Source organism: Dermacentor albipictus, chromosome 5 (assembly GCF_038994185.2).
Source record: "Dermacentor albipictus isolate Rhodes 1998 colony chromosome 5, USDA_Dalb.pri_finalv2, whole genome shotgun sequence".
NCBI classification, from domain to species: domain Eukaryota; kingdom Metazoa; phylum Arthropoda; class Arachnida; order Ixodida; family Ixodidae; genus Dermacentor; species Dermacentor albipictus.
In genome coordinates, this window is record NC_091825.1 from 72,202,466 (window position 1) to 72,218,522 (window position 16,057).

At 45.3% G+C, this 16,057-nt stretch overlaps 1 protein-coding gene across 2 annotated transcripts in view; it reads left to right on the forward strand.

Moving 5' to 3' along the window:
* Nucleotides 1–16,057, forward strand: part of LOC135899730 (uncharacterized) — a 189,003-nt gene that overhangs the window by 85,469 nt on the left and 87,477 nt on the right. For both annotated transcript variants that reach the window (XM_065429054.2, XM_065429055.2), the window contains exon 2: nt 5,011–5,110. In XM_065429054.2, the coding sequence (XP_065285126.1) occupies nt 5,011–5,110 (100 nt within the window). The remainder of the gene's footprint in view (nt 1–5,010; nt 5,111–16,057) is intronic.

Consider the following 16,057-nt stretch of genomic DNA (forward strand, 5'->3'; position numbering starts at 1 on the left):
TCAGATGAGTTCGCACTAGGGGCCAGAGGCACTCCCCAAGGAGAAGTCATCTCCCCCTTACTGTTCAACATAGTCATGAAGGGCTTGTCAGAAAGGCTCAGATCCCTTCCTAATATAAGCCACTCGCTACACGCAGACGACATTACGATTTCGTGCCCCGGAGGATCACTCGCAGAGGTAGAGCACTCGCTACAATCAGCCCTAGACACAACGGAGTCCTACCTGGAAGACACAGGCCTCCAACTATCCCCAAACATATCTGAATTGTTATTTTACAGGCCAGCCAGGCAAGGTGTTCGTGGGCTCACCCCCCTAAACCAACTTCACATATCCCTCTTTGGAAGAAACGGGCAGTCCATTCCTCAAGTCGAATCTATCCGAATCCTAGGATTACTGATTGACGCGCGTGGATGTAACGCCAAAACGCTCACGCGCATCACGGCGAAAACAGAGAGCATGCTGAGACTAGTTGCTAGAGTATCCGGATGAAAGAAGGGACTACGTGAAGGCAACCTCCTCAGGATCCATCACGCTTTCCTAATGAGCCACATCAACTATGTAGCCTCGGCCCTTAACTGGACCAAAACCGAAAAGAATAAGCTTAACATTCTCATGTGCAAGAGCATCAAAAAGGTACCGGGGTTACCCGTAACCACTTGCTCGGACAGGTTAAGCAAACTCGGCATGCACAACGACATTGATGAAGCGATCAAAGCGCAGGTCACCGCTCAGGTAGTCAGGACCTCGTCAACCAGGGCAGGGAGACGCATCCTAGAAGAGGCCTGCATGGCTCCAAGAATACTCAATGAACGGAAAATCACCTTATCCAGGGAGGCACGGGAAACCTTTGTGGTCAGCCCATTCCCTCGAAATATGCACCCGCAATACACTGTAGGGGGGCGAAAAGCCCGAGCACGGGCGATTTTACAGAAGGCCAGCAAGAATCAAGATTCGACTGTCTTTGTCGACGCGGGTCAGTACGGCAACTCTAGCACGTTCGCGTTGGCAATCATTGACGACAAAAGGAAATTACGCTCCTCGGCGTCGGTTAGGTTTGCTACAAGTCGAGTCGCGGAACAGGTCGTCATAGCCCTGGCCATGACCGACCCCTCGCGCACCAACGTTTTCACCGAATCACGAGCGGCCATCGAAGCTTTCGAATCGGGTAACCTAGCGCACGAGGCTGCCTCCATTCTGGAAAAGAGAACAAACCTTGGCACTCACTTCATCTCTTGGTTTCCCGCCCATATGGGTGCGGACGTTCATCAGAACATACCTAACCTCAACGAGCTTGCCCATGACCGTGCGCGAGATCTAACGCGCCGCGGCGGCATGGAGGCCTTATGGGGACAGGATGAAATCCAACAGAACGATCCGCTCCTTACTTTTCACGAGATAACATCTCACTATCGGCTTAGCAGAAGGGCCTATCCTCTTCCTCACCCGAAGTTAGACAGGTCTCAGTCAGTTTTACTTAGAATGCTCCAGACGGGCTCATTCCCTTCGCTGGGCTTTCTCAGCCGTATCTACACAGACGTCGATTCGAGCTGTCCGGACTGTAATGAGATCTATTGTTCCTTAGCGCACATGCTCTGGCAATGCCCCGCGTTACCTAACGGCCCTCTCTCCAGTGAAGCCGACTGGGAAGAGGCACTTCGGAGCCCATCGCACCAGACACAACTAGAGGCAATCCAGAGGGTTCGAGAAAGGGCGGAACATTACGGTATTCCTGCCGGTATTCCTGCCGGTATTCCGCGGCTCCCCGATAGGGGCCTCCGCTGAAGCTCCTCAGGATCAAATAAAGTTCATTGTCTGTCTGTCTGTCTTGTGCGTAACCGGATATCATTTGTGAAAGACATTTATACTCAGGTCTTTCGGTTATAAGAAAACGAAGGCATGGCTTTTCTAGGTGGCATAACTGCTCGCAATCGAAGAATGCTGGTGGTTCTGCTGACAATCTATGGTTAAACCTAGTCATAGGGCTTTCAACTATTGCTTGGTGATGAAACCGTTTCCGTTTGAGAAATTGCTTTGAGAATATACTCATTCAAAGGCAATCAAGCAAACGTGTTTATCATGGTTCAGGCTAAGGTGCTCCACGTACTATTTAAAAAAACTTGCCACACAGAGGTTGCTGTACATAAACACAAACTTCCTTACATATCTTGTAAATAGACGACTGTGATAACCTACCCACAAAACGCCTTCCATTGATTTGTATTCACATAGAACGCATTGAACAAGTGCGGGAGTGAAAGCATTGACAAGGGATTGGTTAAAAGGTTGCTAATAATGATAATAGTGTCGGAATTCATTGACATTGTCCCTCTTGGGTGGCGCGAAGTTTGCAGTAAATCAATCGCCTGTGACTGAGCTCTCTCGATGAAAGATTTAGTTCCTCCGGGTAGTTACAAAACACTGCTTCAAAGTGACGTGAGTCTCACACTCGTGCGTTAATCTGCTCATTGCTGCTGAGATAACGTTTCAGCTCGACCAGCAAGTAAAGCAGTCTTGCGTAAAGTATAGGTTATTTGAATAGTTTTGTGCCTAAATCAAGTTTTATTTTTTATTGAATCATTATTCAGTTCAAAGTGTACATAATTCTAACTATTGCGACGCCGGAATTTTCAAAAAAGAATTTATATCTTATATTACTGAATTATAATTGCGTAAGGTAAAGGAATGTGTTGAAGCAATAGGCATTTGACTAGATACAAAGCTCGCTCATAGCAATATTACAGCCTCTTTCTTTTCCTTTGAAACATAATAGTAAACAGATTACCTGCAAATTTTATTTTTTTAATTAATTCCATGGGAAGAGAAATAGTCTGGTGCCTTTGTCGAGTATTTTATTTATGCGTTTATTTTCATACCCTTAAGGGTGTTAAAAATGGTGGTTCTCGTATTCACACCCACAGGTATACCCCTTTTAGCAGCTATTTAAGGAAAAACACCCTATCATAAGGGAATATCCTATATATAGGCTATAAATTGGCTCAAAGAGGGGTGTTGAATCGACGACTGATGGGTCCTGAAATTTGAGAGAACTTGCAGATGAACAAATTTGCAGGCAAAAAATAGTGTCAGCTAATATAGGTACGAATAATGAGATCGGCGGGACAGGCCGTCATTCTACAGTGGACTTACTTAGGCGAGGTGACGTTGATTTCAGAAAATAAGTCCAAAAATCCTTAAAATTTGCAAAGAGGCTATAATTAGGTGACTTCCTTGAGATTGCGTAATGACGTTGAGGTGTCTGTTTAAACAATTCGAGGTAGTATTGAGGCACGCAAGCATACACATTAGGCTAATTCTCAACCAACGAAGTCAGACCGCTAATTTTAATGACTATCTTGAAGCCATTCATCGAAATAGTTCATAAATCGTTATATGAATGCAAAAAAAAAGCTGATGCCACTTATCGCTGCAGGGTAATGAATTCCGGACTGCATAATTATGGAAGCCTAATTATGTACTTTTTCGGACGAGCCTGCGTGTCACTCCTTTGGCAGATGACGGGAATGCTTGCGCCTCACCATCACAAGACCAATATGTCAGTGCCCTTATCGAGCCACGATCTGGCTGAAACTTCGTGCTTTGACATCGCGTGGTCACCTCGTTCAGACGCAGCCGGTAATTTGAATGCACCGATCGCGTTGCTGACGGTCACGAGTTGTGGGCTGTACCCACATTATTGCGGCAGAGGCAGCTTCCCCCCCCCGCACTCCCCCCCCCCCCCTCCGCAAAAAAAAATGAAGGCTCGGCAGCAAACGCGTTCGCAACTCTCTCATCACCGCTTGAGCTTAGAGACGACAAAGAAGTGGCAGCAAGCAGGCGGCCAAGCGAGAAACAAACCTGTAAGAATAAGCGGGTAGCGCAGTTCGGCGCAGCGCGATTTACACGGGTGCTCCATCGCGAATAAAAATCGACCGGAAGTGACACTAATACGATGTACAGTTGCCTAGACGCCCGAATACGTGGCGGTGTGGGAAGGCGGAAGCTGCTTCGTCACCTCATTTGCTGCTCTATGGCTCTTGCTTGAAAAGATGCATTGTGTCTTTTTTGTCTTTGTACGTCTCTCACGCTCTGCACGTGTGGTTGGCTTCGCGCGCATTGTAAACAAAAATGTGGCCTGTATGTTGTCTATTAACCATGCCCCACCTCAACGCAAGGCGTTCGTACGAGCTGAAAGATGGTTCCGTGGAGGCTGATACGAGCAGTTGCAATATGGCCGGTATCGACGGTCGGCAGTATTGTAACCATGAGATGTTTCAGGCAACTGCCCGTTTATTTGCTGTTTGTCTATTCGATTACCTGTTTTTGTTGGTTGTAGAAATATCTCATTATGATCAATTCCATAATTCACTAATGTGCGCACTAAAGCAGTTGGCTCGTAGCACGGCAAAATGGCTACGTTGATCGCCTCCCGTATGACTAACGTTTATATCAAAAGTGGTGCACGTACGTTGGGCGTGGTGCGCCTGCATACTTCCGCATGGTTTATGAGCGCTTGAACCTTCAAAAATATGCTGCTCTTTTGAGTTCAGCGTGGCTTATAGCACGGTCGCTCAAACTTAAGCACCGGGGCGATATTGACTCTCCCTGGCGCTGCCGCGCCCTACTGTTGCTACTTGCCGGACGCCTTTCTTCAGCATGTTTTAGGCTAGCTTTCTCGTTCTCTCTCTATCTCTCTCTCTCCCTCTCTCTATGTGAGTGCGTACATGCGTACGTGTTTTATGAGCACTCCGCGTGTGTGTTTGCATGCGTGTGCGCGTCTGTTTGTGTGGGGGTCTCTGTGCGTGTGTGCACGTATTAGCGTATGTGCGTGCCTGCGTGAATGTATGGGTGTGCTTGCTTGTGCTTGTTAGCGTGTGCGTGCAAGCTCGTGTTTCTGTGTGTTAGTGAGTATGTGTATCTGCGCGTACCTGTGAGTGCATTTTGTGTGTGTGTGTCTGTATTGCATACGGTAGGTAGTTTCACATGCTATAAACCTCTTCGGAATTGGTGCAGCGGCTGTCCCCGCACTGAAAGCCGAGCTTCATGTCGAGCCACCCTGGACGACAGCAATAGGAGGCGCCGTTTCTCGGGTGGACCAGTGCGAAGGCGTCAGGTGTGAGCTTGCTCCTTTTTCCTTCCTCTGCCCTGAATGCACTTTGATAGTTACTACGAAATAAACGTTTCATCAAGAGCATCAAAAATGAATAAGGATCTGGTAGTCTGTTTCACGACGAAACAAATTTAGATCTTAGAGCATGGCGTTTTGCATTAGTCAACATTTTCGGTAAAGTAGACTGCAGCTTATGGAGGCGGCGGCGGGCGAAATGCAAAAACGTCCTTGTCCTGTGCATAGTGAGCACGTTGAAAAGTTCCTGGTGCTCAAAATTACTCCGGAGTTTCTTTCTAAGGCGTGCCTCATAATAACAAGATCGTTGTTTTAGCACGTAAAACCCCCGAATTGAAGTAGACAACGGCCTAAAGTGGAAACAGATGGTTATTTGGGATGTTCTGCGTGGGATATTCCATTAATTTCATGAGCTATTACGAATATGAAGATAATGTAAAAATATGAAGTGCTAAGTTTTAAGTCTCCCTGGGTGGTTTGCATGCCCTTCTAGAATTGCTGCTTGTAGGCCTGTTAAAATTCCCAAAAAGTGGAATTTTCAGGGCATGCCCTCACTCTGGAGATTGTGAGTGAGCTGGAGATCTAGATCTAAAAGGTGGTATTTAGCCACCTAAAGGCTTTAGAGCGAGAGCTGTACTATTCCAGGTACAAATCGCAAGAACGCATGGGTCTGTAAATCTGACCTCTGAGCAATGGGCTCTGAGCAGTGTCCGTGCCTGTTTTTAATGAACTATACACACAACTATGCTTAGCCCTAATATACAACCAAAATATCGTCCTATGTTGGGTACCTGGCCATAGGGGCATAAAAGGTAATGTAGCTGCTGACGAAAATGCAACGTCAGTCGCCTTTAATGAAACGAATGTGAATAAACCCCTACCAGCAACAGAACTTAAGCCCTTCTTACGCCATAAACTGAAAAAGTATTGGCAGGATCAATGGGATAAAGCAGTAGGGAATAAGCTACACGTTATCAAACCCAAATTAGGCAACTGGATATCTGAAAGAACAGCAAGGCATAAGGAAGTGCTTCTTTGTGGATTAAGAATAGGACATACTTACGGCACTCACTCCTACCTTTTGACAGGAAGCGAACCTCCGACATGTAACAAATGTGGCAAGAGGCTTACAGTTATCAATGTCCTTATTCAATGCGCTGAAATAGAGGCAGAAAGAAAAAAGTACTTTCCCTCCGCTTCTCTCCAACATATACCGTTACATCCAGCATTCTTTCTCAGCAATGATCCCCTTTTTACTTTTCGATCAGTATTAAACTTTTTATTTGAAACTGACACCCTAAATGTCATTTGGCCAGGCTACTTGTAGCACGCCCTCCACCTGGAGGTCGTAGCTGCAATGAAAACACTTATTAGAGCACGTGCCTCCCAGCCCTTGCCTTCAAGGCCCTGCTGAGGCACTAGTGCTAGAAACACTACATATTTTACTGATCATCCCTCATCCCGAGAAACATCTACTTTCATCACAGAAACGATCAACTGCTGTCATTTTTTATACTTGTATTTTACTCACTTCAGAGCGAATAAATGTTGGGCCCTTGTACAGCCACATTGCACCATATGTATATTTTGCACATTTTAGCGAATATTTTTAGGCCACTATACAGCCGTGTATCATATACTCCCCACTATTAGCACTCACATATCATTGAGAAGCACGGATCATTGACTTGGCGCTCTTTGACCATATCTGGCCCTTTTGCGCCAATAAACTCTACAAATCAATCAGTCAATCAGTGTCTGTGTGTTTTAAGTTAATCCCATCGCGTCCGCTATCGAGGGGTGACACCTACATCGATACTGGCACGCTCATTACGCCAGCCTTCCGAGACACCTTTAGAGCAATGCGAAATTATACTATTGTAGCAAAAAGTTTATTTGGGAGAGTTGGTTCATTGAGCAAGTTTGTTCAAGCTGAAGTCAAGCTAGGTGGCGGTGGATTTGAAGGACTTTAAGAACATGCACTACACACTTCACAAGCCACATTCCGACCCTCACAAAGAAGGACGAGGCTTTTTCATTCACTGTAACGGCTGCGTCGATCAAGGACGCCATCCGAGCCAGAGGTTGACATGTGGGTATGCTTTATTTCTCTCGGGGCCGCCATTTTAGTGCCAGAACCATCCAAGCTTGACGATACTCTGAGGCTACTGTCAACGCCAAGGCTGAAGCTGTTTCTGATGAATATGATGGCAGTGGTTGGGTTGCAGGATCGATGTCATCGCCGCCGACAACTTCAGTAGCTAAGGGCTCAATCAGACGCAACGGTTTTTGCACACGGTCGAGGTGCGGGGCATTCAGGGGTGCGATCTTGTACGCGTTCCAAAATAGAACGGAGGCGGTTCGTTCCAACGAGCCAAATACGATTCGTCAGTTTGAACCTTGCCGAACGCCATGTCGTCAGTTGTGACGTGATATCTGCTGTCGATCATTCCGTGTCGTCTGCTATCGGATGAACGGAACGGAACATACCGCCTATTTCGTGACGAAAAGAACGAACCGCCTCCGTTCTATTTTGGAACGCGTACAAGATCGCACCCCAGATGTCACATAGTAGTGACGGCAAAGAACACAGTAGCAATACTATGAATAGCGAAACTTATTTTTAATGGGCACAAAATCAGGGCACAGTCAAAGAACAACGATAGCGGCGAAGACAGTCGGCGATCGTCGAAATCTAATCTGCGAGTCAAGAACGTGGGCTTTTATGCGGCATCTAAAGTTCCAGAAAAATCTCTGGTGCCCGCGAATCTTATAGAAAGTACTGCACCATTCGCGTTGCGCATACATGTAAGCAGTTTACACAAAATTCTGTGACAACAGATAGCGGATAGACCTATCGATAACATTCGAGAAACTTTCGATATACAGAGGTGCGTCCTGCGCTGAGCGATAACATTTGTTGGATTGTGAAACGCGATCACCCCATAACGATGAACAAGTACATTTGTCCATAATTAGTTAATTAGCAAAATTGTCGTTGAAGATGTTCTTGTTTCCAACCTTCGCCTAGCGACGTAGAGCACCTGGACAAACGCCCCGGGCCAAGATGTGTATCTTTTATGCTCTAGATGAAGCGAATCACCTCATATATATTTAAACACTGCTAACCCAGCTGTAAAAAAGTACCGTTGTATTTTTATTTCGTATGACCCTATACGGCTGGGTAAGAAAAGAAAGAACGTTCGAATCATTTGTTTGGAGGTGTCTAGTTCGGAGCAATTAGATTGCTGGTTCTCTAGAGTGCCGCGCAAGGGCTCAAGGGCTCTGCGAACAGCTTAAGCAGAAAGAATGACTTGGGGATTAATGGGAAAAAAACATTCCATGGCAAAATTTGCGCTGTTCACAAGTCAGACATCGGTGAGCAGAAATTAAGGAGTAGCTGGCAGGTTAATTAAGTAAGGCGGTGAGGCGCAATCAGGAATGTTCAAGGAACGCGATAGGAAAGGTGTAATTATGTTCTAAAAGTTGGCTGTAACTGTGTTTTTCGGGATAAGGGTGTTGCATACAAGCATAGCGGCGCCTGCTTTTGCTTACTTTGCATGAAAGTCTTAAAAATAAATCTTTCAAAACAGTAAAAAAAACGCAATTGCTAAAGCACGGAGATGAAGGCAGGCAACAATTATTCTGGATGCAGAGTAAATAATGAGTGGTCTTGGAACATAAGAAAAGTTACTAGTTTTCCGCCATGCTGGGGTGAGCATGAATGTGTTGTTATATAAAACAAACTACACCGTCTAGTTCTCACCGCTTGAAATCCGCCAGGGATTTCGCTATTACCTTGAAAGACCGAATATAGCCACCTGGGGCCCGTCGATTTTAGTGCAATACATTTGTATTATATGTTATTGTATTATTATTAAATGTTTGGGACCAACGATATCGTGTAGAAATTCGCAGATAATGACTAAAGAAAGCAGCCTAAGACCTAATTACAAAAAAGCGCGTATTTTCTTCATGATGCGCCATACAACAAACGCGGGTGGTTGGCTTTCCGAACCGTTGCAAGGTCGCACCTATAAATGCAACAAGTATCAACGTGTTTTCCCTATTCACATATATGCAACTCATTCTCTGCTGTTGTACGCAGTCGAAAAAAAAAACGGGCAATCCTCGTGAATAAAAGAGTCACGTTTTATTTCAGACCGTCCAGTATGTCTTTTTTCACTGTCCCCTAAAACGTCAACTCTATATGTTGGGCATAATTATTAAACTATGGCTGTAATTAACACGTGACCATAAAGACTGTTATTTTCATGCCGAAAAGTCTGCTTTTGTTCAGAAATGTGAATCATAGTTTTATGCACCCAAAACGGACTTGATCACTCTTCGTGCGCAGGACGATAGCGACTGCACATTTAAATCTGGGAAGGACAGGCTCGCGTCAGTGTAAATTGATGGGTACGTAATAATAATGCGCAGAGTAGAAAAAGAATAAGATTACGCCGTATAACGCCTCAACGTCTCGAGTGAAATGAGACCATCAGGGTCTGGTAGCGAACCCGCGAGCACGTACTCAGCAGCGTCGCTGGACCATCGCGGCTTGTGGCCCACACCAATGAAGTTGGTGCAAAAGGAATTAGATTATTCGTACTTCTTAAGCGTGATCCTTAGGAGACAAATTATTTTTGAACGGTGCATGCGTAGCTATCTCTCCACAGTACATTCAATTTTGTGCAATTTGATGAATGTGCTCTGAAGATTCATGAACACGATACTACCTTTGGACGCCTCTAAGGGTGACTGGAACATGCCCATATGTACGCTTTAGTGCGGTGGACAAAAAAGAACAGTGCTGAAATTTCACGGATCGCCCTTGTCATCAGAGTGCCGTCATGTCACTCTCGAATTTCTGCAATAAAATGGAGCTTTAGCGAAAAAATATTACTGGAGCTGACGTCGAGTCAAGTACGTGATCTGCGACTAATTCCCGGACGTTGAAATAGTACGGTCTCCAGGACGGGAGTCCCTCCGTGGAAAATGGCGTGGGCACGCTGTAGTCCGAGCTCATGCCTTCCGTGTGCCGCAAGAGAGGGATACGACCGAATCTAAAGAGCCCGTACCTTTATAGTACAGTGACATACTACAACACCAATTGACGACAATACCCACTTCCACAAAAGACCCTCTCACGGGAAGATTCCGTAACATGGCCACGATTACAAACCAATACATACCCTCATTTAAGTAGACTACACGCAATACACCTTACATTATACTCAGACAAATGTGCCCCTTTTTAACGACTACGCCTCCCCACATCACATCATAGGGGCGTGCCCCAACGTGAAGGCAGCCCCGTAAATACCCAACCCCACACCCGAGTAGTGGGGGGTCGTGCTGACTAGTTCGGACCCTCGTAACCAGCAGGAGCTGGTGCGGAGGGCCCGGGAGACCGTAAGAACCGCAGGAGCACTGGACTAAGGGCACCTCCCACACAAACAGAAAGACACCTGCTTGTCCTTTCGTTTTCTTCTTTAAATAAGTGTTTTTCTCCTCCTCCTTTGAACGCTAAAACGATTTTTCGCGAAACTATAACACCAATGGTGGCATCTGTAGAGCAATCGACTATGGACTACACGCTTCAATTCCAGGCACAATTTATAAAGACAGCTGCTTCCCTTCAACCATTTTTCAGCGCATGTTCAGCAATAACGTATGCTGGTATTTGGTAAAGAGACGCCCTGACAGCATGTCATATTCATATGTACGATTTAGCGCTCTTGCCCCTTGTGTTTTAAGCTGAAAATATTCACACGCATTATGACAGCAGTAACGCTATATATTTCGTAAACAGTGAAATTTTCCCCGGCGGAGAAATACGTTGCATCTTATTTAGTGTTTTACACCCGCGACTTGTTTCACTCTCTCTTTGTTAGCTTACAATTTATGCATTTATCTGTATAGGTAAGGATGTAATTAGCTCTCAAACGGTTCTACTGTACTTTACGGCCATGATTATGGATATTATATACCCATGCTCCAAGCCTCTCTTCTAATAACATCAACCTAATGCTTGATTGTGCTGCTGAGGTTTCCCTACTTGTTCCACTTGAGTAAAAACCTCCCACGTTCACGTCATGGACGAGAGAGAGACATGGTCTTCCTTCATCAGCAGAAGAAATGTACACATTTAAAAGAAAAGTGTTTGACAAGATGCTCGGCGAGGAAAGTAACCTGTCTTAGGCAAAAATAGGCTGTCGAATTCAAACAAGCAGTCCTGCATAAAAAAGTGTAAGTGGTAAATTAAAGCGATGGACCAACTCATTTAGGCTGTGCAGTGCATGACATGTACCCCAGCAGGAGAGGAGGAATCAGGTAAACGCGCTATGATTACTTTTATTTTTTTGTTTGCAGGGAGCGCGAGATTCTGCTCGCAGTAACCGAGGGCTGATCCCTCAGCCTCTTATAGCTTCCTATTTACTATTTTTCTTATTTTGCTGCATATATTAGCTGTCACAAAAAGTGGCCTGTCCTTAAGTCTCACTAACAGTAAAGCGGAATGGCCACCGCACGCTTGCCAATCAAATTCGAGCTTCTGTGAAAGCTCTGCCTGTATTAAAAATTGTGACCAGCTCTATTCTCATACTGAATTGCTCACAGGTTATTCCGAGTGAACGAAGATTTTGTACAAATATAGGTAAGACAAGGAAACATTTCTGCAGGCTACTGCGTATAATCTGTGCCAATAAGTATAGTATTCACATGCACTAAAACTGCACTTCGCATGCTGCTCATTTTGGGCTGAAATGACAATATGAGTTACTATAGAATGCAAAAATGTGGACTCTAAAATTACTTTTTAACACCCTTTCTGTCAAATGACTTTCGACCACATTTTTCACTACTTGCTTGCCGAGCAGTAGTGGTTCTCTTTGATAAAGGCACAATAAAGCACAGAAAACAGTTCAACTTCAAGCTGAGAGTTCTAAAAAAGTTAGCTTCGTATCTTAATACCTTGGAGAACTCATGATGAGATGACGAAGAAAAAAAAACAGTTCTGATTGTCTTGTAACATACATTGCGAATTGGTTGCATTGGTTTTCGTTTTCCTTAACATTATTCTCATGCAGATACTTTCTGTTCGAATGCTGAACCAAGAGTGATACAAGAAAGCATAACCTATCATCATTGCCCTCGCCATGACCATTTGTGTTACCGCCGCGCAAGACAAGATCCTCTCTCAGTCTATTATATAACAGATCTGTGTGCTTTATAGATATCAGTGAGCCTACTTATATCTTCATTATTTATGCAGCAATCGTACATAGTGTGAACATGCCCATTCTGGACTATGAGAAGATAACCCATTGGCACAAACTGACGAGTAAATGAAAGCATATAAACCGAATCGAGGAATTTCTTTTGCAGCTCTGCGTACATTACAGATGCCGGGGAGCCAGAATCAGTGTAGAAAGTTGGTATTGTTGTTTATTATTGCGAATACGACACGTTTCGCAACTTCAGCCGTTTTCTGTCTGTCTGTCTGTCTGTCTGTCTGTCTGTCTGTCTGTCTGTCTGTCTGTCTGTCTGTCTGTCTGTCTGTCTGTCTGTCTGTCTGTCTGTCTGTCTGTCTGTCTGTCTGTCTGTCTGTCTGTCTGTCTGTCTGTCTGTCTGTCTGTCTGTCTGTCTGTCTGTCTGTCTGTCTGTCTGTCTGTCTGTCTGTCTGTCTGTCTGTCTGTCTGTCTGTCTGTCTGTCTGTCTGTCTGTCTGTCTGTCTGTCTGTCTGTCTGTCTGTCTGTCTGTCTGTCTGTCTGTCTGTCTGTCTGTCTGTCTGTCTGTCTGTCTGTCTGTCTGTCTGTCTGTCTGTCTGTCTGTCTGTCTGTCTGTCTGTCTGTCTGTCTGTCTGTCTGTCTGTCTGTCTGTCTGTCTGTCTGTCTGTCTGTCTGTCTGTCTGTCTGTCTGTCTGTCTGTCTGTCTGTCTGTCTGTCTGTCTGTCTGTCTGTCTGTCTGTCTGTCTGTCTGTCTGTCTGTCTGTCTGTCTGTCTGTCTGTCTGTCTGTCTGTCTGTCTGTCTGTCTGTCTGTCTGTCTGTCTGTCTGTCTGTCTGTCTGTCTGTCTGTCTGTCTGTCTGTCTGTCTGTCTGTCTGTCTGTCTGTCTGTCTGTCTGTCTGTCTGTCTGTCTGTCTGTCTGTCTGTCTGTCTGTCTGTCTGTCTGTCTGTCTGTCTGTCTGTCTGTCTGTCTGTCTGTCTGTCTGTCTGTCTGTCTGTCTGTCTGTCTGTCTGTCTGTCTGTCTGTCTGTCTGTCTGTCTGTCTGTCTGTCTGTCTGTCTGTCTGTCTGTCTGTCTGTCTGTCTGTCTGTCTGTCTGTCTGTCTGTCTGTCTGTCTGTCTGTCTGTCTGTCTGTCTGTCTGTCTGTCTGTCTGTCTGTCTGTCTGTCTGTCTGTCTGTCTGTCTGTCTGTCGTCATTCCTGCTTCAAGATGTTCTCGTCATGACGTCTTCGCCACGTCTGCTGGCCCAAGTTGACTAATAGTTTTGGCCGCTAGGTATTTGCTCGTGCTCGTGATGCCATCGCAGTCATTGCATCGCTGTCATTCCAGCTTTCTCATCCGGCTTTCGTCATGCCGTCACCGTCACAGGTATTGTTATACAGTCAGCGTCATGCCATTGCCATCATACACTCGTCATCATCCGATGGTTCTTATGCCGTTGTCAAGTCAGTGTTGCCACTGCATCGCCGTCATATAGTCATGGGCACTCATCGTCATCGTCGTCAGCCTGGTTACACCCACTGCAGACCAAAGGCCTCTCCCATACTTCTCCAACTACCCCGGTCATGTAATAATTTTGGCCATGTTGTTCCTGCAAACTTCCTAGTCTCATCCGCCCACCTAACTTTCTGCCACCCCCTGCTATGCTTCCCTTCCCTTAGAATCCAGTACAAAACCCTTACTCACTATCCGTTATCTTTTCTCCTCATTACATGTCCTGCCCATGCCCATTTCTTTTTCCTGATTTCAACTAAGATGTCATGAACCTGCGTTTGTTCCCTCACCCACTCTGCTCTTTTCTTATCCCTTAACATTACACCTATCATTCTTCTTTCCATAGCTCGTTGCATCGTCCACAATTTAAGTAGAGCCCTTTTCGTAAGCCTCTGGGTTTCTGCCCTGTAGGTGAGTACTGGTAAGACACAGCTGTTTCACACTTTTATCTTGAGGGATATTCGCAACATACTGTTCATGATCTGAGAATGCCTGCCAAACGCTCCCCAGCTCATTCTTATTCATCTGATTATTTCAGTCTCATGATCCGGATCCGCAGTCACTACCTGTACTAAGTAGATGTATTCCCTTACCACTGCCAGTGTCTCGCTACCTATGATGGGTATTCATCGGTTGTTATGCCTTTGCTCCGATGCCGTCGCGATCGTAATTGTGCTGTCGTCATTCAATCGTGGTTATGCCATGCTTGTCCTGTCATTGTCGTCTGTTCGTCCTCTCCCTTTTCATGACAGATCCGCTTCAAAGTGCGCAGAGTCGCAGTTATGAGGATGACCGTCAACACGATTATGGCCAAATGAAAAACTCAGATATATGCTTGCTCTTGTCTTGTGCGCTTCTGTACTATATTTGTGAGCACAGGATGCATTCAACAGTTTATAGGAGTCTTATACGCCGATTTGGTACGCTATACTTGGCTAGTTTGTGAAGAACAAACCATTACGCGTTCAGCTCATCAGCTACTTCGTGAGTGCACAATTTCCTGAAGAGCTTCGCCTCTAAATCTGTTCAATCATTTTTTTTCCTACATTCTCCCGTAAATGGGGCAGCTGCTCGACTTGCTTAGTTTCTCGGTAATGCGACATGACACGATGAACAACGTGTTCTTTCTGTTTGGTGATGGTGAGCCCTCATCGTATCAGGTAACATAACTATACCAGAATTGCGAAATTCGCAACCTGCATTACTGCAGCTTTTTCCGCCTCGGCATTTGAAGCGCATCTTCTTCTCCTGGCAGACTGCGCAAAGTCTCACTCCAGTATCAGGGTCATGTGGATAGGCTTAGCACCGGGACGAAAAAAAATGAATGCTCAGATGTACTGCACTTTAATAAGCTCGTTTGTGTGTATGTGCGCGTTTCGCCAAAATGCGGGGAAGCACGCCAAAAGCGACATCTCACCTCATGTGACAGATCAGCGGCTGCTCCTGAAGGCGCAACACCTCACAGCGCTGCTCAGCACAATCAGAGCACATGACGCAGCTCCAACTCTCCTAGACTCCGCTTCGACAAAAATTGATCAGTTCGCAGCATAATACCCTTCCCAAACCCGCAGTTATATTTCAGTTGTATTCATCATGTTTATAGCAAAACCAAATTTTCCACAATGAATTAATGAATGAATGCACAGACCCCATTCCGCTTCAAAGGGAATAGGATCAACTTGTTCACGTTTCGTTCGGCTCATGCAACCTGCACTAGTGCAAAAAGAAAGGGGAAATGTCACAAATAGTATAGTAAATTATTCTTCAGTAATTCGTTGGCAAACTACTTGCAATTTAAAGGTTGTTCCAGCTTATCAATCACGCCATATATAGGCTACGTGTTCATTTTCCCCCGTTTATGTACAATTTGACAGTAGCGAGCCGCAACGAGATTTGTGTATACGATAACACCACCCTTTCAGAACGGATAAATTACGACCGATGTCGGGCTAATGCTGATTAGCTCACCCGGTGTCAATATCCGAGGTGAGGCTCTGAATGTTTTGAACGAGTACACTTGTATTGCCATTACTTCATCATTTCTTTATTTCAACAAGTCTTCTTCTTCTTCTTCTTCTTCTTCTTCATCATCATCATCATCATCATCATCATCATTCTATTTTATGTCTTCTGTTTGGGAGCCGATCCCTGCAATCGCCAATTACCCCTGTCCTGTGCCAACCAATTGCAGCTAGCACCTGCGAATTTCTAA